The 26,959-nt window shown below is 42.2% G+C and overlaps 3 protein-coding genes across 5 annotated transcripts; 1 reads left to right on the top strand and 2 right to left on the bottom strand.

Moving 5' to 3' along the window:
- Nucleotides 1-146: 146 nt before the first annotated feature.
- LOC131885780 (uncharacterized) lies at nt 147-8,826 on the bottom strand. The gene is made up of 9 exons (XM_059233938.1): nt 8,450-8,826; nt 5,299-5,490; nt 5,023-5,224; nt 4,528-4,954; nt 4,192-4,461; nt 3,497-4,122; nt 703-1,060; nt 467-639; nt 147-382 (listed from the first exon to the last, which is right to left on the bottom strand). The coding sequence occupies exons 1-9, from the start codon at nt 8,762-8,764 to the stop codon at nt 273-275; spliced, it is 2,673 nt and encodes an 890-aa protein (XP_059089921.1). The 5' UTR covers nt 8,765-8,826; the 3' UTR covers nt 147-272.
- Nucleotides 8,827-11,192: 2,366 nt separating this feature from the next.
- LOC131885778 (ubiquitin carboxyl-terminal hydrolase 29-like) lies at nt 11,193-16,326 on the top strand. 2 transcript variants are annotated; one of them, XM_059233934.1, is made up of 8 exons: nt 11,193-11,831; nt 12,743-13,364; nt 13,431-13,663; nt 13,747-13,929; nt 14,168-14,558; nt 14,645-14,876; nt 15,235-15,897; nt 15,963-16,326. In XM_059233934.1, exons 1-8 carry the CDS (start codon nt 11,565-11,567, stop codon nt 16,150-16,152), a joined length of 2,781 nt encoding a protein of 926 aa, XP_059089917.1. In that variant the 5' UTR covers nt 11,193-11,564; the 3' UTR covers nt 16,153-16,326. The 2 variants fall into 2 exon arrangements, with proteins under 2 accessions (XP_059089917.1, XP_059089916.1); XM_059233933.1 differs by having other exon boundaries at nt 15,229-15,897.
- A 1,068-nt stretch (nt 16,327-17,394) lies between these two features.
- Nucleotides 17,395-25,553, bottom strand: LOC131885191 (uncharacterized). Of its 2 annotated transcripts, none has more exons than XM_059233143.1 (7): nt 25,125-25,553; nt 22,232-22,542; nt 20,390-22,168; nt 19,776-19,943; nt 18,604-18,745; nt 17,870-18,004; nt 17,395-17,791 (listed from the first exon to the last, which is right to left on the bottom strand). In XM_059233143.1, the coding sequence occupies exons 2-7, from the start codon at nt 22,237-22,239 to the stop codon at nt 17,456-17,458; spliced, it is 2,568 nt and encodes an 855-aa protein (XP_059089126.1). In that variant the 5' UTR covers nt 22,240-22,542; nt 25,125-25,553; the 3' UTR covers nt 17,395-17,455. The 2 variants fall into 2 exon arrangements, with proteins under 2 accessions (XP_059089126.1, XP_059089127.1); XM_059233144.1 differs by having other exon boundaries at nt 25,219-25,553.
- Between the last annotated feature and the right edge of the window lie 1,406 nt (nt 25,554-26,959).

Raw genomic sequence — 26,959 nt, 5'->3', positions numbered from 1 at the left:
TCAAGTGTCAACTCTAGACATGCAAGGTGACATAGGCCAAGAGTTGGTTCGATTCTGTCTTACTCAGACAAAGGTTTTGACTTCGAAATTCAAGAGCACTCTAGGATTTCGAAACGGGGAAAATAGAACAATGGGACACTTGGAAGCGCCTTGGAAAATCGATTTGAAATTCATTGCATTGGACATGTCACATTCTTGAAAGCACTTCTGGAACTGAACGGTTGGATTCCAAACTAGGATTGGAAGAGATATACAGAGTAGTCGAGCTCCGATTACTGGATCAGGAAATCTTCCGATCGAAGATTGGTGAGGGTATACCTCGAGTTCATGATACGATACCAACGGTGACCTCGGTAGAACCACCAAACTCCAACAGCCAGGACTGTAAAAAAACACACACAAAGACTTGAGGAGCCTGCCATTCAGAAAGAGTTTGAGGCGAGCTCCCATTGCAATGAGTTCTTACCTCCTACAAGGACAAGTAAAATCGCCGTTGTCCACAGGATGACCCCCAAATGACTGGGTCCCATATCGATTTGTAAGGCTGAGCAGGCGCTAAGATCTTCGAACTTGAAGTACAGAGTACAGTTATTGTACTCTTCCAACGTCCAAGGATTTTCTAAATTTTTTTCCACACACCTACAAATCAAAGGATTTTAGTTGACTACTTAGCAAGAAAATAACCGATAACTATATACTTACATCACTTTAATGACCACATCAACTGCTGAGGTTCTATCAAATGAGCTAAGGTTCTGGGGACAATTGGTGTGAGCAGGTCTGGATTCAATCAACAAATGAGGCATGGGTCGGGGATAGCTTGGGGCATTGGATTTGGGCGGTATCAGGGACACGCTCCGATTCTCATATTGAGCCAAGCCAATCAATTCTCCCCCATGGGTATTCATGCAGAGGAAGTGGCTCACCATGCACATTTTTGAAACGTGCACTGAGCAAAAGTTCAAGTAGAAGTCCACTTGAGGATCCTCCAATTGAAGCGAGTAGTACTTGTCCATATTGTTCAAGAAGGTCAAGTCGTAGGCTTCATTGTCCTCAAACTCTGGAAAAAAATCGGCAGGTGTGGAAACTTGAACTTGATCATACATTGACTGGACTTTTTTCAAATCAGAGCTCATCAGAGCTGGACGAATCCGGAAAAAAACAAGTTCTAGCTCATTTCGTTTGCCGGTGATTAGCCAGGTCCCGTTAGACATTTTGGTGTGAGAATGGTTACACTTGGTAAAAGCAACTTAAGCCACAACACAATTACTAGTGCTACATGCAAATGTGCTTTTTGGATACATTATCAATTTTTTACTGAGTTACAACTCTAACATGAGGTTTGAAATGATTTTTTTCCAGTTATATCAATTCAGAATATTTTTTTTAGTGAGCGGCCAACCTTACGTCACAAAATGCGAGTAAAATGCGAGTCAAAGGAGTAAGCAATCCCTGTCGAAAAGGCGATAAAGGCGGGAAAATCAAACTGAACGGAAATCGTCATTTTCAAGGTCAAAGTTTCAGATGTTCCGATATAATTTTGTCCAAAAATGTTACTACAATACGACATTTTTGTAGCCGTTTCAGAATCAATCACAATTAGAATCCTTTTTTCATCACACTCTGGGCTACAGGGAAAAAACATTCAGACCAGTACATAACTTTCAAGCTAATGTCGGCAAATCCCTATGTACTGTAAACTTGATGATTGCCTGAATACAAAAAAACTCCAAATTGCCCCCATGCTAGATTTCAAAAGAAATTGTCACTTCTTTCATTTAATGACCATTTAACAAATAAACTTGAGTGGCTAAGATTAATCAAAAAATTAATGTTTCTCCTAACATGACTTCGTATAATCCCTAAACAAAACACAAATTTGAACTTTGGCGTGAAAAGCTGTCATTAGGGTCGATTTATTTTTGATCTTCAAGCCAAATTGAATTTCAGGGCCTAACAAATTCTAAATGATAACTCAGTTCATGGGCCGACCCTCGAGATTGTGACTTTCGAAATTATAATTTTTCTATTAGGATAAGTTGTCAAAAGCTTAGGCATCTGATCATGACAATTGGACGGTGAAGTTCGACTCTTAATACTACTCTTAGGATAAGTTGTCAAAAGCTTCTGTCTCTGACCCAGAAGCAGCCGAAAATTCTAATCCAATGTGTGTTTGCTACATAACTTTAGCTATATCTCTTGCCTAAGTTGCCTAAGTATAGTTTTGGGCTCAACTTTGGCCAAGCTCATCTATTCAGCAAGATGTACGAAATGCTCATTTGGAAACAAGTGAACAGTTTAGGAGATTGGAATTTTTGTTTGTGCTCACAGTCCAAATATCCAGAAGGCTGTGGCTACACTGGCGATTAGAAGATGTTGGAAATATTGCTGTAATGCAAAAATCGCCCAAGGATGACAATCCAAATATGAATAATGAATGGGAAAAAAGTGCATTCTTACACATATTCATTAGTTATGTCATTATGCCAAGCTATACTTGGGCAACATTTGACACAGGAAGTCTTAAAAAAGTACTTGAAATGAAATATACAACACTAAGCCGAGTTCCCTGGTAAGGTTTAAGATTGTGGCACTTCCTGTTGATTTTGTTTTTGTTTAACTAAAGTTACTAATAGAGTAAAAAAGGCCAAAATTCCTTGTCTAGACCCCAGTGCCTTACATGCCTTCAGGAAAATAATTTAATGAAACTTCAAACCTTATGCAAATGCGTGGGTACATGGTCGAGTTCACACTGAGGATATGACTTTTCTTATATTTGGCACTGCTATTTAATTTCAGGTTGCTAAAATTGAGAACGAAATTACAGTAAAAATTACGACCTATCATTTGAGATTTACAAACTCCTTGCTAAGGATGTCCATTTTAGTTTACCGTTGTCAAATCTGAACTTGAATATTGGCTTACTGCTTGTCCCAGGTACTTAAGCTAAACTATGATATTGCAATTGCGTATTGTTTGGACTTGATTCAATTAGAATGTTGATTAAATTCCATTATATTACCTTAACCTTTCAGTGATTAAACCACACAACAATCAATAACTTTCAATAACTGTCATAATCGTGAAGCTACGATAATTTTACTTTAAATATAATATGTTTCAGTACTTGGACCAAATTTTGAACAAATTTTCACCAAAAGTGTACAGCTTAACGATGCACTTAAATCTTCACATATTTGTTGTCAGTTCAAATTTGTGTTGTGTTTAGGGATTATAATGACTTCGCTAAAGAATTGGCCAAAAGCAAAATTAGTCACTCTTGGAAAATGATGAATTTACGAAGCTGTCGATCCCCTATTATTAACCGGAAAAAAACCGTCTTCAAACTATTTCTGTTTCCATCCATTTCCCTTCATTTTCGTGTCGTTTTTTTTTGTATTTTCTGCGGTATTTTGCGGTACCTTTTTCGCCAATATCAATGGCGTGTCCCGAGCCGCCCTACTAACTGTGTCTCTATTTTAGTAACCAAACTTACGCCACGGATTGCATTTGGAGTCCCAGAATCCCGGACAAGCATAACGAGTCTCGGCCGTGACCACCAAATAGCACGATCCTCCGAAAACCAAAGGCGTAAAATCCGATCTCTGAAATGGAACGCAACCCAAATCGAACTCCAGGGTGTAGTTCGTCTGCGGATACACTTCGCACGGGGTCGAGGTAGTATACAACAGACGGATTTTCCCGTGCCACATAACGTCGACTTTGGGAGATCCTTGCGCATGAATTGGGATTTTGGTGCGACCTGCATCGTTGAGTGACAGACAGAACGACGTTCGATTTGATGCTCCTTTCCCGCATTCAAATTGCCGCAATCCACAAGGCAGAAAGTCAAATGTGTAGTTGCCAAATTTGCCCTGATCCATTCGGAAAGGCTCTCCTTTGAGATCGCTCTGACCAAAGTCCAGGACACGCAGGTCATATTTGGATCGATCGGCTTTATTCGTGGCTTGGCAACCGTACCCAGTAACGTGCTCCGGGCTACAAATGTCTCGAGTTTGAACCTCGAACACTTTCATACATTTGCTTGTGCCAACCAATTGATTCGGATGAACGATCAATTTGGCCATTTCCTTCGGATTGCATCTGAGGATGACTTGGGACCTTGAATAAGAGACTAAAGGAGCTTTTACTCAGCCGGCAAATTCATTCCTTGCGTCGCTTAAACATTACCACATCAGCCCATCTTTGGCCGAGCATCGGGATGTCTCGGCATAGGAAATTGCGATGGGCTCGCCAAATTCGCTCTTCAGGGTTTGGATCCGAGCGGTCATTGGAGTGGCTAAAATCTTGCCCAGACGTGCGCCATCCTCAACGGCGCAAATCGTGACCGAATCTGATCCGCATCGATCGGCCCAGACTTTGGGTAAGGGTCCACATACGCTGAGAAAATAGGTAACATTGCCTTCCCTGATCTTCATCATTTTGGGCACATGATGGAAGCTAAGAGTGGAAAAGAAACATAACTGCTGATTTTATGAAGAAAGTTAACGTCTATGGAAGACTTGCTTGTCCAGATGAAATTGAATCTCATCTCGATTAGCCAAACACAACGGGGTTCGTTTGATACAAGCCGAATCGGATATCGCCTGGATCACCACGTGCTTGGATCCATCGGTCCTATTGAACGACCGATAGCCGCCATTGCCTTCGGGGAGCAATTGCAATGGCGAGTTCGGAGAGCATCCAATGCTCACCGTATAGTTAGCCTGAGTTCCTGAATAAGTAACATTCAGGATTTCCTCATTGGGGTCCAAGCCCATTATGAGAGGAGCAGGAACCGACTCGATCACCCTGATCTGATCCTCGGATCTCGTACTAGCCATACAGAATCCTGTTCCGGCAGAGCAATGGGTCCAAACGATGTTGCTTGCGGGACAAAGAACGACTTGGATCTCCACGTGTTCCACATTGACATTGGTGGCATGACTGACCACTGGAAGAAATTCTAGAATACGTGGAGGCATATCTGAACACATTTCATTTTAAGCGAATGTATATTACGAGTGGAGTGGTGGTATCCTTTTTGCTTCTTAAGGTCGACCACTTCATTTCGACCCAAGATCTTCACCCAACAAGCGTCTTGATATGGAATCTGCACTTTGGTTTCTTCCTCAGTTTGATTACAAGCTTGATGGGTAGACCAAAGGAAATACAAGTGACATTGCTCATTCATCACGTGATAGGACAATTCTGATGCGGCGTTCTACAATTATAGGCAACCAAAAGGTTTAGCAAGTGCAGATTTTTTTCCACTCACTGTTGGGGAGAAAGTCTTACGGGATCACTATTGCAAAAGAAATGGATGGTAGTTTCGTACGGTACGGTCACATTTTTATCATCAAGGCAAGTTGGCGACCCGTTCACCAATTGCATCATGACTGATCCTTGACCATCGGGAACACCAGGCGTGGTTAGTTGGCCAGCGGAAAACCCCTCATCCCAAAATGAGCGGCTAAAGTTCTTTTCCACCTGAAAGCGCCCAGAAAATACGATGTATGGATGTATGTTAGGCAGCGCCAAAAATTGACAACTAGCAGGTAGGTTTGGTTACGGTGAAGATTCATTGTAAAAACATGACATCAAATACGTACAGAAAAAACATGACAGAAGCAAAACTTTCAGAAAAATATCAAACAAAACCCACAAAAAGATTTTAATAAAGATTCGAAAAGGCCAAAAAAATTAAATCGCACCTTTTGCAAGATAATTTTGCCATCGAGTCCTAATGAACAAGGGTTAATTAAGATAGCTTAACCACTAAACCCGTCTAAGCTGTTGGAAGAAATTGATCCCAAATATTCCTCGTGTTTTGTTTCTTTGTCTTTTGTTTCTGTTGTCTTTGGTTTTCAATACAAAACATGCAACACAATGTTTAACTGAATAATATTTAACAAGTCGACCTCATCCAAAAATGTCAATCTTGGGAAAATATGAACCACTTGCATCCTTTTCTTCTCTTTTCCTATTAACCGCTAGGAACGATTCCCAGGTGTGCAATCTATTTCATTACTAGGGCCGGCCAAAACTTGCATCCTAGAAATCATGCAAATTTTGCAAAGAACTTGCACATCCAAGATTTACCTGCAAGTTTATTGCATCTGCAAATTTTGCAAATTTATTAGCAATATTTGACATTTTTCTGTAATTCAAGATGCAATTATGGCAATGGCAGCACAAAAACATCAAAAGTGCATGATTTTCAAGATTTATTTCTTTCTCAATTTTTTTCACATCTCTTTGACAAAAAGAACATGTAGGTGAGAAATACATTGAACATATAGTACCAACCACCTGCTTTTGTATTCCAACTAGCTTAAACAGCTTTTTCATTATTGCTATTTAAAGATATTTGATTGCAAATGTAGGAATTCAGGTTTTTTCGAGTACAGAACTTCTTCTATTGAATTGTCAAACTCTTGATTTTCGCAGAATAATGGCTAACGCCTCACGAAACCTCTACAAGTTGTGAAGGCGAATGTGCAACCTAGCTGACAAGCCCTCTAGTGCAACCCATTTACGACCCAAAACCAGGGCGAGAAATAAATTTACACAACACGCTCTGACATTATCATTTTTAAGTTAATGAACTGAGATTTGTCTTTTTCACAACATATCAAGGACGAGCTAAATGCTGATCGGTATAGGAGGGAGCATAGGCAAGGCGAGATTTGTTCCTTAGGGATAGCAGGTTCAAATCCCAATGCTGGAAGATATCATATATAATACATACAATACCATATAAGATATAATTTTCATATATTGCTTGATATGGAAAGCAAAAGCAGCCCTTACACCCTGCAGAACGTGTTGGTGCCTATTAATTTGCAAATTTTTGTGCAAATTCGGTCGATTTTTTATGCAAATTTGCGGCGAATAAAATCATATTTATGAGCAAATTTTTGGCCGGCTCTAGTCATTACACCATTATTTCGATCCTTCATGATAAAAAAGAAAAGAAAACTTGAAAGTCAAAAGCCAAAAGAAATCAAATGGGAAAAAATCCAGGGGCACTTAAAATCATCATTACACAAACTTCAATTTCTCAAAGCGGAGGAAAGTTTTTGGAGGTTTTTGACAGACAAAAGTTTTTTCTCAGAATCAGTAATTTTGATGAGAAAAAAATGCATGTGTGTGTGAGTGGGGGACGGGGCAAATGCATTGGAGGGCTCATTATCTAATTCTCACATTATACTTGCTTGCCTTTTTGGCAAAAGCTCAAGCTTTTCCTAAATATAGAAATATGACCTCAATAACTCTTTTTCAAGTAGAAACCTGCATGGTTTAGGGAATTACTTTGGGGGCCCAAGTTAGGAGACAACTTCAAGGCTTTTTGATTTCAAAGATTTTGAAATAATGAAATGTATTGAAACCTTTGGTAATTGTTTTAAATTTTTACAAAATTAGTTTAATGTTGTCTTTTTATGTGGCTTATTTGCTTTTGAACAGGCTTACTTTTATCTTTCCGTTTGATAATTTTGAATTGCTTAACAGAATTGGTCAGCTATGCATTTGCCACGATCTGACATTGTTTTTTCTGTAGCTTAACTGAGAATTATCTTCTACACAAAATATTAAGGATAAGCAAGATGCTGATCTGACTAGGAGGCAGCAAGGACATGGCAAGAATCTGCTCCCTAGGGATAGCAGGTTCAAATCTCTGTAAAAGAATATATGATATAATATTCCTTCTCATCTACGTGTTGCTTGCTATGGAAAGCAAAAGCAGCCCTTACAGCCCCCAAAACGTGTTGGTGCCTATGTGTAAAAAAGATAAATTGTAAATTATTGTGCAAATTTGGTTGATTTATTACGCAAATTTGCTGTGAATAATGACCATATTTTTCTTTAAGTTTTGGCCGTCCCTATTCATCACTCCGCCATTTACTTTTTTCACATTTACATTTTTTCACATGCAGTAGTACAAACCAAGGTTGTATATAGTTTTGCTATGATATATTATGTTGAGAGGTTCGCGTACTTAACCCTTTATTACATAGGAAAAATCATTAAAATGGCTAAATCGTCCTCAATTCCTAATGGGCAAATTACAGGGCGACATCTTATCCGGATTATCAGGGTAACCGGCACATCGCCACAATTTCCATTTGCTTGGCAAACTTCTTGCCAAATAATTTAAGCCAAGACTACCTCATATAAATATGTTTCACTACAATCTAACAGGTAAAGTCAAATTTTAAGCTTGCTTAAAACAAAATACGTTCATTTGGCAGACACTTTTATATTTCCGAGTGACCTAAAATGAAAATACTTAAATGAATTATTCTCAGAGTCCCTACCGCCCACTTGGTTATATTTTGGCTTTATTCATCAATTATTTTTTCAAACCCTTAAATGGCCTAGAGTGTGAAGTTGATACAATCCCATTACATAAGAACTTATCAAGGCATCGTGGCTGATCGATTCTGACCTTGTCAATAGATCCAGGGGCTTTCTCAACGATACACACTCCTTCCATATTGGCACAGGGTTGGTCCACGGGTTGGCCTTGGAATCGCCACTTTTGACACAGGTTAATGTAGGCCTGCATGACCCGCGGCCAAACCCGGATGTCATTTACGTCCACTTTAAAGGCGTTCAAATTCGCATCGAAAAAGGGAGACGTGTCTTCCAGAAAGTACAACGAACGTAAAGGCCGTCCCGGTATCAAACAATTGCGATTCGAGCCAGCTCCAGAAACGCCCAGTACACCTCCCAACGCCCATATCAGATAAAGCCAACGCATAGTGGTCGTGAATGACTCCGCCAAGTTAATGGTGACTGAAGAACTTGAAAGTTGAGGACGCTTCCCTCCAAGCAGTATGACCTAATAAATAAATGATCATATGCTCTAATGGTCCAAAAATGGCCTAATGTCAAGTCAGGTTAGGGCGGAATTCGACGTCTGCTATTCAATCAGCCAAATTTTATGGCTTAAAGGACCTCATTCTGGAACACTGGGCTCATCCAATAAGGAGTCATGAAAGACACTCGTGAGCGTTTCATCCGTTTATAAATCCCGCTCTTCTGACCATGCAGACGAATTTATGAGGGAGGAGGCATAGAAAACACTGAGAGAGTATAATTTCCATTATCTTGGTCAATGACATCAAATAACCTTTTTTTAGATTTGACATAAGATTCATTGGTACTATTGGTCTTGAACAATAAATATGTTACATATTTTGCTTTCAAAAATGAAAATTAAATCAATAATTTTTCCAACTTCTCAGACCCAATTTGAAGTCTGGCGATAGCCGTGACGTCAGAGCGCAACAAAGCTCCCGCTCAAAGGTGACTGAATTCTAGACTATTCGGATTTGAAAGCATTGGCCAGTCCATAACTCGATCTCTATTGGCCGTCTCAAAGTTAATCACCCAAAAATGCAAACTTTCGCTGTGGAAGACAGTAACCGAAGAGGCTTGATAAGGAAATTTATTTTCTAAATTAAGGTTCAGTGTTAGTGGCCTTCGTTGTTAAAAACACGCTGTTTTTACATTGTACGGGTGTCTTGGGTTAAAATAATAAAACCAGCAGGGAAAGAAAAAAAGGAAAATATAAAAACATAAAATCATATTGGGCACTAATCCTAAAATGGCGATAACAATTTCTTTCACTGTCCTTTCCTGTCTCATAATTATTTCCTTGACAAGTGTGCTGAGAATATATGGAATAAGATAGTGGCAAACGTTATTCTCCACCGATTGGTTGGCGGTGCTACTTTTTTAAATCTTAACCTGAGCTAATCAAACCTAATCTAACCATACCTAACCTAACACGATATTAATAACCCTCAAAGTCTATATCTAAACCTTTTAACATTTTGCCACAAATTTAAAAATGAGCACCGCCAACTAATTGGTGGAGAATAACGTTTATCTAAGATAGTAAGGGGACCAAATGGGGTTCCTAGGCGTTACGACACAAAGTGTGAGCTAAATGTAAATCAAGACTACCATTGGTTGAAAGTATGGTCAAACAAAGTCAAGGAAATAAGCAATCTGTGTCAATGTGAAGAGGCAAAGGAGGCGGGGAAATTCAACTGAACGGAAATTGTCATTTTTAAGGTCAACATTTTGGGTGCTCCAGTCAATAGTTCTGTCCAATAAATGTTTATGCGATATGACATATTGGGGGCAGGTTCAGAATCAATCACAATAAGAATCCTATGTGTATCATATTCTGAGCAAGAGGGAAAAATTGTCCAGACCACTACATAAATTTCAAACCAAGGTCCTCAGATGGCTTATGTATTGCAAACTTGATGACTGAGTATTGGGTAAAAGGAAAATCATCAATTTTCAATGCTGCCGAGACCGCCAAGACCCATTGGGCTGCAATAGAGACGATTTTTTTTTGCGAAAACCACAAATTTGACATAAACTACAAAAACGGAAGACTTAGAATTGCCAAGAAAGCTGTTATGCATTAACAATGAAATAGAGGCTCTTCAAAAGAAATGCTCAATCTTTAACTTATGTTTTAATCAATAATTTGATTTTGATTCTGATATTATTTAGGTAGGACTAAGAACTAGAAGAAAAATTGCGCAACTCATAAAAATTTGCTTCAATGGATAATGTAAAACATGCTATGGAGACACTGGTCGTCAATGAAATGGCTGGCCCTGAAACACCACTCCAACCCTGTCATCCACCAATGAAAATAAATAACAGGTCCGCAATGCCCCCAATGCAAAATGAATGGATAAACTTTATCCAACATTGCCGCACAGAATAGTCAGCCAAATAAGAACAAGAATTAAAAAGAAGGCAAACTACAAAAACATCAAAATCCAAATAATGAAGGGAGGAGACGTGATGTAGTGGTTGGAACCAGTTCCCTAGATGAAAAGAGAGGTCCATGGTTCGAATCTCCTCACCCAACTTTCTTGACCATAAGCTTTGAGTCGGTCTCCACATTCACGGAGCCAATCTGATACGGCTATGACACTGCCCAATGGAAATGAACGATGTGATGGCTAGCCGGGGAAGGGTCGATCCGGCCGATCCTCTCACGGTAAACGTCATTCTCCACCGATTAGTTGTCGGAGCTACTTTTTTAAACTTTACCTAACGTGATCAAACCTAACCAAATCTTAACTAACCCAACCCAACCTAACCAAACACTTTATCAATAACCCTTAAACTCTCCATGTAAACCTTTAAACATTTTATCCCAAATAAAAAAAAATTAGCCTCGCCACCTAATCGGTGGAGAATAACGTTTATCTCCTCTCACCCCATGGCCCAACATGTCAAACAAAAAAAGATCATAAAAAAAGGGAAAAAGTTACAGCTAGCGCTTTCAGCAGCCTTCTTCTGCGTCACCCTGCCATTGGTCATCTGAAGTTGACTTGAAGCGGTGCTGAAGTCTGAACGCCAAAGTTCTCTCCTCCCAAGGCTTCGATTCAAGGTCAAGGCTCAACCTTTGTCAGTGCGGACGGCTCGGTGGGCGCAAGACACGGTGAAACACGCGAATCCACCCTTGGCCCTAGGAACCGAGTCTTTGGCCTGTGATTCCGTTCCTACCCTCTTCGACCAGTATGCCGCCCACCGACTCGACGAGCCTGACCCCACCTCTGTCCCCACCCAAACGGCCTTTCCGGGGTTCGACCTCCACTCGCGCGGATTCGAGCCGGCCCTCGGGCTCATCGCTGGTCCCCCATCATGGCTGGCTAGGGCGGACCTCGCCGGGCCCAGGACCCCAAGGAGAAGAGGAAGAGGAGGAGGAGGAACCGCAGATGAAGAGTCCCATGTCGGATTCCGCCCTCTTGACCACACCCCGTAACAGCCTGCGCACGGCGGAACAGGTGAGGAGGAGGAGGGAGGGAGGCGGTCCGAGAGAACAGGATTGGGCGAGCCAGATGCATGAACTTTGACCCGTGGTCGCCCAGTCTTAATTTGGGTCCAAGGCAATGTGGTCACTCATTTTTGGGTATTTTTAAGCATGAGGCTGGGCCCAAGGACCCAGTGCAAAAGTAGTGCTAGTTAGTTTCTTGAGGAAGGAGGTATATACCACACATCTTTACATGGAATGTTCGATATATTTTTGCCTATTACCTCATTGTTCCACAGTTTGAACGGCTTGTCGAGAAAAGTTGAAAACTATAGATGACTGTGAAGTCTTAGAAGAGTGGAAAGAAACCAGCAATCCATGAAGCTGTAGCATTATTTCAGGAGGTTTTAACTACATTATAAAGCTTTTTGATGGAACTTGTTGGTCTTTTATTCCTGATGCCCTGGGCATTCCGGTGTCAAAAGGTATGCAGAACTGGGTCAAAATGGGTTCCCTGAACCCTAGTTCATGAATGGCTATTCATCCGAGAACCAATTGGGCGAGTTTTAGTAATAAAGATCAGGGGACGAGTCACTTCTATTGTTCAGCATCTTAATGCCTAAGAAAAGTTCGGTACTTGCTTGGCTTGACTAAAAAAAATCATGATGAAGGAAATATTTTTTTTTAATAAATTCTTTTCAAATATTGCTAGAAAAGGGGCAACTAATTAAAATGACAAATTCCCAGATAAGAAGCACCCTAAATACTAGACTCCAAGCAATATGTCCATGACTCGGCCGGCCAAAAAGTATGGGAATATACTTATCTTTTTTTGTTTTTAATAAATTTCCCTGTTTGAATTCTTGATGGTTCGATTTTCTTTCTTAGTTTTTTGTCTATACAGTATAAAATAGTCTGATAAATGACAAACCCTCTCTGTTTTAGGCCGAGGGCCGCTCTCAGTCCTTGACCTTGTCCTCCAAAAAGCGGAGCGCTTTCCGTCGACGCCTTCAGCCTCAATGGGATACTCTGCGACTTGGGCGCCACTCCGCGCCCGGCAAATCCCAGACCAGCTCCGCGTGCTCCCGGGTCTCTGCCGGCGGGGACGAGAATCGCGACCCCATTGTTCATGGAAAACGCTCCAAATCTCCATCTGGTCGTGCCACCACACCTCGACGCAATCTCTTTGGAGAGCGTAGCGCCATCACCGGACAAGCCATCCCGGCTTTGGGCACCAAAGAGTCTGTGGGCGCCTCTGCTTCCACGTTCTACGGAGCCAAATCTCAGATGACACCAGTGTTGGTGAGCTCGCCGCGCGCGCTCAAATCGGCGCTGAAAAATGGTCGAGAGGCCGTGGGTCGGACCCGAGGTCTCTTGGGCGACGATTTGGCCCATCATCCCGGAGTTCGAGCCAAACGGGTCCGGTCCCGTCCCGTACCAATTGAGGAGGTGGGCGAGGGAGGAGTACCGCCCATGATTCCCTTGACGGACTTTGCTCTTCCGATAGATTCGAGCATGAAACCCGCTGTGTTTGTCGATCCTCATCGAGTTGGGCTTCCAAATATTGGTGAGGTATCCATATGATTGAACGGCCGTGGACTTGGCTTTGACTCGCTTCTGTTGCACTTTTCAGGTATGACGTGTTACATGAACTCTGTACTGCAATGCCTCTTCAGTCTTCCCCCATTCAAACAATCCCTTAAATCGATTCGCGAATCCGTGAGTTCGGCCGTTCAAAATGAGCCGGAGCTCTTGGATAATGTATCCATACTTCGGGCCATCACGGATTTGATGACCGATCGTGAGAAAGGTCAGATGTCCCATATTGACGAGAAGGTCCGTTACCTTCAAGCCGAGTTTCAAAAGGTTGATAATCTAATATGCGGAGGGTGTTGCTGCCCATTGGTTATTCTTTTTCCCATGTTGATATTCTTCACACGCACTTCCAGATTCGTCAAGAGTTCCAACTTGGGTGCCAACAAGATGCTCACGAATTTCTCACCCAATTATTCGACGCCATCGAGTTCCAGTCCATGACTCTTATGGCCAATGACTCGTCGGTTCAATGTCCGGTGTCGGAAAACTTCGAATACAATGTCAGTGTTGTCAAAACGTGCAGTCAATGTGATACCGTAAGTTAATACCATGGGACCCGTACCCAAAGCCATTCCCAATTTCTGCTGAAACAAGTTTTTCTTGCTTTACTGAAACGAATCCGTTTCTACTATTGACTGGGGAAAGTTGACTGAATAGTTCTGAATAGTTCTGCGCATCTGCAGACAAACTTCAACCTCAGAAAGACGTAGAGGTTGGCTAATGAAAACGTGTGTCGCCCAAGTTCAAAAGCGTTCTCCTCTCGTCCTACTTTAGAAACTCCACTCCACTTTGAAAGACACCATGTGGAAGCTCAATAGTCCCCGTTCGAATACCAAAAACCTAACTAGTCTTATCCAGAACTCCTTGACTTCGACGGTGAAAGCCAATTGTCCACAATGCGAAGCCAAAGCCAAAGCCAATGGAGCCACCTACGAAGGGACCTTGGCCCATCAGGTCTATGAATTTGAGACTCTACCCCGTGTATTCATGCTTCATCTGCCTCGAATGCATTACTACAAGAACCATTCCGGAGATTACGCGTGTGACAAGCGAGAGATCCCCATCGAAATCCCTCCGGTGCTGAACATGGAAGAACTGGCCGTGCCCTCCGACCAAATGTTCAAGAGATTGCAGAATTACACGGACATTGAAGAATCTTTTGATGGTAATCTCCATTTTTTCATTTCCTCTGCTCTTCCTACAAAAAGGCATGAATGGTCTGGGACTAAGGTATTTTTCTATTCCTTTCAGAGCACAAGAACTATCATGTTGAGCTTGAGCTCTTGGACCCCGAAATCACCTTCAAACGTCCGTCAAATCCAGCCAACTACGCTGTCAATTCTCGGATCTCTAGTCAGAATGGAGAAGCCCTCGATTATTCACGGAAATCCTATGATGTGAAAAACATTTCGCCGGTGAAACCACCCAATCGAGGAGGACCGGGATCTTTGAGCCCTTTAACCGAACTCGAATGCTCAGCTTTGTGAGTTGATCAGTTCCAAAAGTGATTCCTTTTTTGATTGGAATTTTTTAGGATATATAAGCAAACTCAAAAAAGCCAAGTAAAAATTTGTTGAAATTATAAAATATAATTCCTTTTCGAAATTTTCTCTTCTTCCTCTTGGATATAAAGTCCATTGCCATTTTGAAGAATATTTCTCAATACGTTTAAAGATTGATACAGCTCCAAATATTCTCAACAAGAGAGCTTGTATACTTGAAGCTTCAAAGGCCCATGAGCAGTCCGAGTTCTGGTCTCTACCTGATTTGACTGGATTTGCTATCAAACGAACAGCCTTCTCCCCTGAAATCATACCTCTCTCCCTTCAACTAAGGTACAGCAGCGACGAAAATGGAAATGTCCAGTCTACCGCTCGGAATCCGTCCTCTCGAAGCGTTCTTCAACAAGGTTTGACCGAGGCCGCGACGGCCATGCTCGGATTGGGCAACGACCTGGGTTGGATCAGGGAGAAGCAGCCTTCACCAGACTCGGTTCAAGAGGTACCCAACTCTTGTGTGGTCCGACAGGACTCGCCTGACGACTCCAGAGAGGACGACACGAGTCTGGGGGAGTCCAACATGGACATTGACGAGGAGCTGCGTAGCAACGGTATCCACATCACGGAGGATCTCTTTGAGCAAGAAGAGAACGCCAGTGATGGTGTGGCTCTAAATAAGCAGCTTTGTGTGGAGGTCGATGAGCCTCGGCCACACGTTGAAGGTGGGGAAGGGCGTCTTGTGTTGACTTTCGATCACAAAGAACATGATACGTCGGATCTTAGTCGGACGGAATCTGCGGCCTCAGATTTCTCGCATTCCTCGTTTTCGTCCAAGGGGGATGAATTGGACGACGTTTCGGCTTCCGTTTCGGATGAAGACACGAAAATTATTCGAACCTTTAACAATAAAGTGGACAACCCGTACTTTAATTACTATCTAGTGGCCATGGTGAATCATATTGGCGAATCGGTCAACAGTGGCCACTACAAGGCCGATGTTTACAGGTAAGCCATAAGTGTTCATATTTGTGAGGTAGGAATTTCCAGGTGACAAAATCTTTCTATTTAAGCCTGGAGAAAGAACAATGGTTCCGATATGACGATGATCGAGTGAGAGAAATCTCCCATCAGCGGGTTCTCTCCGAGAATGCCATCCACGGATATCTGTTCGTTTACTTGCACAAATCATATTTCAAGCGACCCTGCCGACGTGCGGATAAGTTGAGTCAAGTTGTCTTGGGCAATAGACCTACTCCGTGACGAATTTGACGTAAAAACACACTTTAGGGGACCCACTCCTGTGTCTCCCCTTTGTCCCCAAAGATCTCATCTGTGATATTTTGAGAACCAATTTTTCAAGGACTGTCTTGATTTTCTGACCAATCTTGAGAACAACATGTAGTGCCACGCAATAAATCTATCTTGACAATTCTATTACATTTCATTATCTTGCGTTGTTGTCTGCCACCTCGGAAATCACGGTGGACTGGCCAAAGGCAGAGCGGTAATTTTTTTCAGCACCGAAAAAGATTTCATGCCATGACATGTATCTAAGCATGACGTTTCTCGTAACAGTTCTTTTATTGTACTGGTTTTGATGAGAGGTCAAAAGCCGCAAGGTCGTTAAAAAACTAAATTCATGCATACATCAACCTTCCCTAAAACTACTAATAGGGCGTGTCAAGTGAAGGAAATTCAAGGAAAAATGGAGTCCGGCACCCTGATTTTGGGCATTTAAAGACAAACATCACGGTCAACTCGTACCATCCGCCCATTGAGTTTTCAATAATCGAGTGATTTTGAGTGAGTTGTGTTACAAAACCCAACAAAATGAACATGTTTGGTGTTAATCAGTGAGCGCACTATCAAATTGGCTCAATGCCACAATGCTATTTGCTGAGACAAGCATGTAAAATGGAAAAAATGTCAAAATCCAATGCATGCACAGTGCGGTTTGGCTGGGCATTTTGTCTTTGATTTTACTCCATGGAATAATTTCAGTTGTCCATGAACGCGTTTACTTGACTTGCCCTATAGGTGGGTGCTTTCGCTATCCACGTTTTCTGGCAACCAGTGTCAGTGATCCCTAGTTGACGTAGCCTGCTCCCTTTGGCTTCCCAATAAAGGAGACAATCGCCCTTTTAACGTGCATGCACTGTTGGTTTGTTAAGTCATGATATCATGTTTGTAAGTTGCCCTAGTCTCCATAGTAGTAGCCTACTACTACAAGGCCGATATCTGGATGCACAGGCAATCAACTATCATTCGGTGCTCAAATCATGAAGGAGGGAAAGCAAGTGAAAAAAAACCAATCCATTTCTGAATCGTGTGAATGGAATCTCTTATCATCGGGTTGCCCCCGAGATCGAGATTGCCCTCCATGGTTATCATGGTGATTGTTCAATCACTTCACCTTAGTATCGGGCCCACTTTTGTGTCCCGTTGTGCCAAAGATCTATTTTTTAGCAACCACAATCCAGCACTGCCTTAACATGGTCACAATTATGGAGAGTAACATTTTTAATGCCACGCAATGAATCTGTCTTGACAATCTGGTTTCATTTTATATTCTCTCACTAATGTCGTCGGAGATAAATTTGGTCCGTCCATAGGCTGACCTGGAATGCTTTTTCATCAAGTTGGGTTTGCGGAATAATCGTTGACTTGATCGGGTCCGACGTTTGTTCAATTCACAGCCTCCAGGACAACGATCCAAGCTAGACAAGCCATCCCCGTAAACTCTTGAGCATTGAAACAATCGTGCGTGGATATAGAGTCTTCCCAAGCATTCCGCTATCCAATCCATGTGATCGTCCAATTCATCTTCGGCAATCCGGATGTGATGAACATCCCCGAAGTATGCATGAATTCGTCGGAGTTGTCTCGAAAATGGCTCAATCTATCATGAATTAATCAGTGACGTTGGAGCAGAATCACATTAGTGGGGGAGCAAATCAAATCAAGGAAATCGTGTTACCTCTTCCGCATTGTCGATGTTTTTATTGAGGATCTCGATGAGAAGCAAAGGATAGAACCCGGTCCAGAACTTGGCCAAGTAGCTGATCATCCCACTCTCTGTATTGAGTACCTCGTTCAATTCTGACACGTTGTTCTGAAAAGATTCAAAATCTCAAGATCTTAGAAGAAAACGTAGAGGAGAAGAACTGGATGCAAAAACTGACTACTGTCCATCTAAGTCTTCTTCCACCATATTTCCTTGGAAAAGGAGAGTTAGTGAAAGCGATTTTATTTTTTTGCCTTCACAAGGATTTTCGCTCTTATTAATCAAGTCAAGGCTCGCGGGATTGTAAGTTTTTTGTTCAACAGTCTCAAAAGAGGCTTAGTGTCAACTTGTTCCTGTGAAATACAAAGACATGTTTAAGGTCTATCGTTCAAATAAATCTGACTGGAACAAAAAGAAATGCACTCCCAATATGTAAATCTGCGAGCAATTCAAACTTTTGGAAACGCCATTTTCGCCAATTTTGCAACGAAGTTCTTTCGTATATCTCCTTATTTTCCATCTCGCAATGCAAAGCTTTGTGTTGAGGGAAAGAGAGGCGGCTTCTCTTCATCATCAAAGTCCAAATGGGTGGTGCAGGACTGTATTTAGTAAACGACCCTCAATTGACTCACCACGGATCTCAAGATGCCTAGCTCACTTTCACGTTGAAACCGTACTAGAGTATACTAAATGGATTCCGTCATTACCTGTCTCACAGCCAAGAGGAACAGGTCCATGTTTGGAATGTCAAAGGCTTCTTGAAGGTCCCTTCCCTTCCACTGTGAAACCGAAGCCTCATCGAAGACGGCGAAACTGACTTGGAACCCGAGGTCCTTAATGAGCTCAATCCTAGAGAGTGGAAAGAAAAGGCAGACGGTTATTGAGAAAGGAGAACACCTTCTTCCCCTACACAAACACAACTCCGTAGAAAAGGACACAGGGCATTAACAAAGAGCTCTGGAAACGGGGGGGTTGAGACGTGAGAGGGAATAATGTCCTTTGCGATTGCCTTGACATCCTTTGACAGAGGCACTTTTTGATCGATTGCTTGTGGGAGGGAAGGGAAATGACATGAACGAGGATGATAAGCGAATCCCCATTGTCGTGGTGCCAAAGTGGCCTTCGGATGCTCCTCCATCTTGTTCACGTGGCTCGTGCTTGTTGGAATAGTTGGGCACCTAGGCGCTAGAAAGACCCAAATTTATGCCCAATATCCATTTTCGATCTGATCTTGATGCAAATGGAGAAGGCCCTTGCATCATGAAAGGAGATTGACCTTCTGGAGATTGTAGACAGTGGGGTCGCGTGTTCCAGAAAAAAAACCTCGCCGACGTGTTTTACATCAAAAATAAATATCCCTCAGCAAGTAACATGTGTTTTGTATGGAAGCTCCATCATCATCAACGACCTCCAGAATCAAGCTAAAGCGAGGCATGTGGACGCTAATGCTGGGAATGTCCGTGCATTGGATTAGGCTTCATAATTCACATATTCTCCGAACGAACGATATATCCTAATGCACTTGTCATATATCAGGCATGTTGTTGCTTTCGCCACAAAAATGTGGACTATCAATTCAGGACCAAATGGCGGGTCCCCCCGACAGAATCAGCGGGGCGGCTCAGATTCTGTCCCAACGGGTGGGCAATTTGCCGAGATAATCTTCTCATCGCCCTAGAATGGAACCCTTTGAGGAGTGGCAGCCCAGTCTGAGCGGACCCTGAATGCATTCCACTCTCAAAGGACACTCATAAAAAGCAAAAAAAAAGCTCTTCCTAAGTTTGCCGAGTTCTTCGCTTTCTTGCTCTTGTTATTTGTTTATTCAAAGATCTAGATGAGCCAAAAAGAGCGCGGAGCACGCCAAAGTGATGAGTCTCACCTGTTTCCCAAGGACTCCATCTTTACCAGATCCTCCTTAATATGCGGTCCAATTTTTGAGAAAGATTTACCCATGCTCCATCTGCCCTTGATTAGGCTTTTTTTTCGGCTCCCTTCGTTTTTCTTTTCCCTCTTCACACTAGCACCTGAGACAAACCGTGACGAGGGGCTGAAAATGAGGGAAGATCAGATATCAGTGTTTTGTTCCATTTCTCTATTTCCCTGTCTCGGCACCAGAAAAGCAATTTTGCAACGACAGTCTTTTCTCCGGGACAAATATCTACACTAAACGAAGGAGTTGGATATTGCCTGTGTCAGTGTGCAACCAGAATTGGTGCAATAAATGGGTAGTAAAATGGCGCTTTATGCAATGGAAGAAAGCGAGAAAAGGAGATGGGGCGTGACACAAAACAGTGCGGTGGAGCCTATTTTCTTTGGGAACGAAAGCACAAGATCACTGAGAATGATCCTCGTCGTTGGAATGAAAGTTTTGGTTACCCCACTTTTAGGTTTTCCGGAAATTTGCTATAGTGACAAATTGCCCCAATAGTTCTTCCCCTCAACCGATGAAAGATGTGAAATCTGGAGAAACATCCAGAAATGCATCCAACTTGCCTCGAATTTGATCTTGACTTGGAATCTGAACGTCGTTTCTTTTCTCCGGATCTCAACTGAACGGCCTCATGTTCCACATGAGCTGAATTTCTTGGCATTCCAATCAACTCCAACGAGTTATTTCCTTCGCTTAAATTGGTTGATACTCGACGACCCTGGTGCTGTGTTGGGTCACTTGGTCCATCCTGTACGGTTTGGTCATCATCATCTGATATGTGACCTTTTGAGGCTCGACTCAAACCCAGAAAACATGACAAAGTGCGAACTTTTTTCCAATGGTCCGGTTTGTGTTCCTTTTTGGTCGTTGGAACAAAAGACCCGGCTATGACTACCTCCTCTTCGTTTTGACTAGAAGAAATGATAATGGCAGGTCGTTGAACTCCATCTTCTGGCAAGACTGTAGGAAGACTACTAATGGTGTCTGTGCAATCGTAGAACTGGTCTGAAGTCGAGGACGATGAGCGCCGAGTGAAAGACTCTGTGGTCCCTGGGATCAAAGCGCTCTCTTCGCCGGGATCTTCGTCCTCGACCACTGTGGAAAGTTTTTCTTGAGATGAGAAATGGACGGATATGGCCCCACCATGGTGATTTGCAACCACAAGAGGCTCTGTCGGTCGACTGTCGTGGGTATCAATACACATACTTTGACCCTGACGACCATTGTGCCTCGTCGAGAACGAACTTGGCAAGGACCCTAAACGTTTGACCGATGAGGATTTGGCTCCCGGGACTTGAAGAAGGCTTCTCGTTGCAAACCCTTCGGCCGGGGCTGTGTGTGTCCTTAGCATCCCGTCCGATTGGCTCCCCTGTAGACTGGGACTCCTGGGGGGGTCACCGAACGTGGAAATAAGCCTTTTATGAATCAAATAGCTACTCGAGGAATGTAAAACTATCACGTTGATTTTTATCACTTTGGTCGGACTGGCATCTTCTTCCACTGGCCGTGGGGTGCCATTTGGTAGTCTCATCGTGTCCTCAGACCCTTCCACGACCTTGTCTTCCTGGCTCTCAGACTGCTCTGGTTTTGTGAGTATGTTTGTGTTAACTGTCCCCTTTAGAGCCGATTTGATTTGTTTCATCTGGCCAAGTATGGTCTGACCCATTAAATCTTGACCTTCTGTCACAACCTGGGAATGGGGGTTTCTTGAGAGATCATGACAATTACGAGTATGTTGCTCATTGGGTGCCCGGGTTATTTTTCTCCGCCGTCTCATCTTTCGTGAAAAGTAGCAAAGGTAGCAGAGAGGTAAACAGGTCATGAAGAAAAGGGCCCGCCATAGGATATCACTGATTTGTAGTTGACATAAAGAACCACCGTGTTCCTCGGTCGTCTGAGGCACCGAGGGTTGGTTGGCTTGAGAGGGATCTTCAGGGTACTCTGAACAAAACCATGTCTGTGGGCATAGGTCCACTTGCCCCGGACCCGGTGGGACGGGAGAGCAACATAAAACTGTGGATTGGTTACGCTCCCCAAAAGAAGGTCTGTGTTTACGGAAGTGGAACCGTTCGAGCCTTCGACCTCGATGGTTATTTGAACTTGGTTGGTTGGAGTTATCGGTATGAGGCCTTTTTGAACTGTCCGTCGATGATGACAGAAGTGGTTCGGTAATGATAGCGGTCCCTTCTTCAGCATATACTTCCTGGCTTTTTTCGCTTTTATGATTGTAATCTGGAGTTGCTTTGCGTACGTTCAGCAGGGTTCCAGTTGAGTGGACCTCTTTATTAGAGGAGCTCAAACAAAGATACCCACACAATTGAGTGAATGAAGAGAAATCATCTCTGCAAATTATAATCAAAGAGGTTTGTTGAAAAGCAATAGTAATCCCAAAGGGAACATCCTACCTCGACATGTCTTCTTGGGTAAAGGATTGGGATGGCAGACACCTCCTCCAGTGTCATGTGAACCATTGACGTGTCACGGATGACCGCAGGTCTCGATAGGAATACATTGGCAAGGAGTTGGTACACCATTCACTTCCCTTTGGATCGCGTTTTCCTCAAGAATCATTGTCACGAAAAACAAAAGTAATGGAACAAGGAGACTCAGATTCCTACCCAAGAGTTTGTTTTCGTTCTTGATGTCGGTGTGCTTGTGTTATTCTTGCTCCAAAAGTTTGACATGCTTTTCACTCTGGGGTTTTGTGCTGTTTGAGCTGTAAAAACGTAAAATGATGAGTCAAATCATCCAATATGAAGAAAATCATAAGCACCTGCTTATCAAAATATTTACTTCCACCGTAGGCACCGTATGCTACTAGCTATTAATTTGGGAAGTCCGTCTTATCTCGAACATAAGAGTGCAACCTCAAATTCTTTGAGTACACACCAGCACTCAATTGATCCAATGGACTGTTGTACTTGAGTGACAGACCGACAAGAGCGGACGTTTCTACCCAAAGATCACAATTCAATCACTTTGACACCAGGAGCTATGGTCAGTACTGCCTTGAGCACATGTCTATTTTAGGTTGGGTCTGATTACGAAATCTAAGTCCTAGTTCTGAACTGTTTTTTGCGTGCATATTTGGAGGACTGAAGTACTTGGAGATACTTGATGTGTTCATATGAAACCCTTGTGAGAGAGTCTATTTATTTCCTGCTGAATTTGTTGTTTCTCATTTGCTCCAGTCATTTGAATTAAGTTGATTCAGATTTGGCAAACTAATCAGGCCTGATACACAAGTATCCGATAGTGTACACTGCTTGAAATGTAGTACTCGATGCCCTCCTTTGTTCTTCCATATTTGTGCGTATAGTGAGCATACAGTACATATCATCGAATTTGGTTTTTGTCATATTTTTGTTCTTTTTACGTAACTTTGTTGAATTCCAGTTGATGACTTAATGAAACATGTTGAAATTCCAAATGACTACCGCAAAAATGGTGAGGTAATGTGTAAATAACAAGGCAAATTTTATTTTGCATCAATGTACAAGTAATCAGAAAAAGCCAACAGGGTAAGACCATGATTAGGAAACGCCTAAATAAGTTTGATAATCAATCTTGCGCTACAATTCTTTTTTTTTCGTTGACGCCATTGGCATCTATTTTAGTTGGAAATCAGCACACCATCTTTATTTTCAGAGAATAGGCCCTTATTGAGCTAGATGGCACTACATGCATTTACTTGCGGATCATCTAACAATCAATACATACTTAAACCTACCAAAAGCCAAAAACGTCTAATTTCAACATTTTGGTGACTAACCATGCAATTATGAGACTCAAAACACCATTGCATCAGTGCTAAGCTTCAGTTGACTCGAAATCAAATCAAGTATAGGTCTCAATGATCAAAGTTTCAATATGGATGCAAATCAAAATTATCTATGCTCTATTTTTGCCAAAATCTGTTCATGTTAGGAGGCTATCTATTGTCGATGCCCTACAACTGTGCTTGAACTTCACCCTTACAACAGAAAATTCAACAAACAAATATTCCATCGTCAGCAAACAATTTTCATATTTCAAGCAAATATGGACATTTTTTTTAATTTTAAATTCCTTTACACATCTCTTCCATCTAAAGAAAGAACTGTTTTACTCACACACTTTTCTTACAAAGAACGAATATCCCTCTTGGTTGGATTAAAATTTCGAAATATTGGTAAAGAAATTAGACCTTAACCACAACATGGTTCGAAACAAAAGACGACCTTGGGCAAGGTTCGATTTTAGTTTGATGGGCTAATGATTATGGATATTTGAAAAATAAATCGGTCCAAAATTAAGTGATCCATCGTTATCATTCTTGCACAAATTAGATTTCTTTCGCGAGATAAGCATAGCTTTGTTCAGGGATAAAAACGAGCTGATTATTGAATTGTTAAAAACGTTACCTGGGACAACACAACGTTTGTTAAGGGGTCTGATCGCTACGTTTAAGCTCGAAGGGTGACGCTCAAGATAAATGAATCTGAGCAGGAAGTGAGAAATTGGCTCCTTGTTACTTGCCACACTTAATATCGCACCCCTCGTCGCATTCGAGCTCATTTCAAAGTGCGTTCAAGTGGTAAAATCAATCCCAAATATTGATTCTTTTTCTCAAGCTCTCATGAAATTTCCTTCTCAAAGTTGGCCTAAATTAAGTCAATAGCAATGAAGCGCGTTGCTTTTACTTTCCAGTGATCCAGGAGTTAAAAAAAGAAACTCTATGCCTCGAATTTTACCAGAAAAAACGAGATCCTCGTTGCCTGATTTAGGTCACTAGCGGTGAGCAATGTCGTCGTCTTGCCGTGATCGATCCAAAGATTGATTGCGGGTTGCCCGAATTTGAATAGATCCAGTCCCAGGGCGATGTTTTGGGATGTTGTGCATTAATAATTCATGATCAAAACATGCGGGAAGAAGGTCGGAGCGTTGCTTTCGTGGATAAGCATCCAAAACTACTGCACTCGATGTGAGACTGAATCAGGTTCCAGCCTGTTTATTGGCAAGTCGGAATTTACGAGCTAATAGAGTAGTTTGCTCAGGATCATTGGCTATTTCATTGGGTGAAATTAAAAGCAAACAACAGGGTCTGCCATCCGAGATAGGTTGTTGATGTGAAATGGTGAGAAACTTGAACCGGAGTCTCCGAAAATATCCTTAATCCAAGAACTAATTCCTTTCTCTGAGATGCGACCTTCAAGGAGCCTCATCTTTGGCATCCGGTGGAATGGAAAATTAAATTCCCAAGACCGCTTTCAATTTGATCTTCCCCAAACACGAGTGACAGATAAGATAGAAACTCACATGTTCCGTCGAATGCTTCAGGAAATTGTTCCCCCAGAAAAAAAAATCACACTGCTCACACCAACAACTCAACTCACAGTGACGGCCTACGTACTATCTCGCAAGCGAGGACGGCCTTCTTTGTTATCAAGTTGTTTCTTTCGTCCTCGTGTTCCTTGTTCAAGCCCTCAAGCCGACCTTCATCTATCCACTCTCTCCCGAAGCCTTGTCCTCTCTTTTCTCATCTTTGCCTGCAAAGGATCGTCCCAAAAAGAGTTTGCGCCCTGGAGAACGAATTCATAGATTTCCTTCTGGAACGATATGTATTTCCCGCGTTTCTGAGCCCAATTCCGTTTTGTGCGCCTCGCCACTTCGGTCGAGCCTCGTTGTCTGAGGACGAGCGCGCTTTTGTGCCCATGTCTTATGGGGGGCCAGCCATCCATCCCATGCCTGGAAAAGAATGAAAGATGGACCAAAGGTTTGTGTAGCATCTAGTCTAGAGGGCCATGGAAGGCGCTTCCTTGCGGGTTTAACGATCACAAAAAGATGTGAAGTGTTCCAAAACTGACCCACTTTCTAGAATATTGCCGGAGGGAGGAGGCAATGGGCCATGTACTATCCTCTTATTGTGCTGTCAATCGCAATCAGGGCTGAAGAAGAGAGAGGTCCAAAAAGCATGAATCAGAAGAAAATGCTTTGTCGTTGGATAATATTTGATTATGGTATGGATTGCGAAATGCGTGGTGAATTGGCTTTGTAAATGACAGCATGGCTTTTTCCATTGAAATCCGTTCATTTATTGTTTATGAATGTCCAACCATCGGATTTGGGTACGAAATGCTTCCAATGCAACGGTGCATCAACATGCATGGATTCATGGGTGACAATGACTGGCAGTGAAATAAATTCCAAATACAAAAATTGATGACATGTATCTGAGCATGCCGTTTCTCGTAACAGTTCTTTTATTGTACTAGTTTTGATGAGAGGTCAAAAGCCGCAAGGTCGTTAAAAACTAAATTCCACTCAAAGACAAAAAAAAACAAGAACCTTGCAAATTAGCGTTTCATTTTGAGGGGTATCATTAAAGGAAGGATTAAGCCAATTACGGAAAAAAGAATACACAGAATCATGGAACCAAAAGGGGAAACAGACTTCTTGAGTTAAGAGGTAGATAGAGGGTAAAAGCTAGGGTAGCCCTCGCCAAACTTTCCGAGGATGTTTTTAAATGAACCCAGTCAGCAGCGCTCTTGTCATACAACAAGGATTCATGCATACATCAACCTTCCCAAAATCTACTAATATGGCGTGTCAAGTGAAGGAAATTCAAGGAAACTGGTGTCCGGCACCCTGATTTTGGGCATTATTGGGAGGGAGAATCAAGGCAAACCTCACAGTCAACTCGCCCCATCCGCCAAATGAATTTGCAATAATCGAGTGATTTTGAGTGAGTTGTGTTACAAAACCCCACAAAATGAGCTTGTTTGGTGTTATTCGGTGAACCCACTATCAAATTGGCTCAATACCACAATGCTATTTGCTTAGACAAGTATGTAAAATGAAATAAATGTTTTATTCCATGGAATAACGTCAGTTGTTCATGAAGGCGTTGACGAGACAATCCCTATATGAATGAAGTGCTCCAACCAAGGTTGCGTCCAAACTGCTCTAATTGGTCATTGAGCGGAATTTCATTCCATTCAGTGCCTTGTGACTAGAAGCAACCCAAGAGTAGATTTGGTCTACGTAGGACCTCAACCAGACAACTGGAAATCTGACCATTCCAACCATATACCAATTTTGTATTATCAGTATAGCTGTAAAAAATCGAATAGCTTTTTTAAAACTTTTTCCGA

The sequence above is a fragment of the Tigriopus californicus genome, chromosome 8 (genome assembly GCF_007210705.1).
Source record: "Tigriopus californicus strain San Diego chromosome 8, Tcal_SD_v2.1, whole genome shotgun sequence".
Classification (NCBI taxonomy): Eukaryota; Metazoa; Arthropoda; class Copepoda; order Harpacticoida; family Harpacticidae; genus Tigriopus; species Tigriopus californicus.
This window is presented reverse-complemented; position numbering and strand designations above follow the sequence as displayed.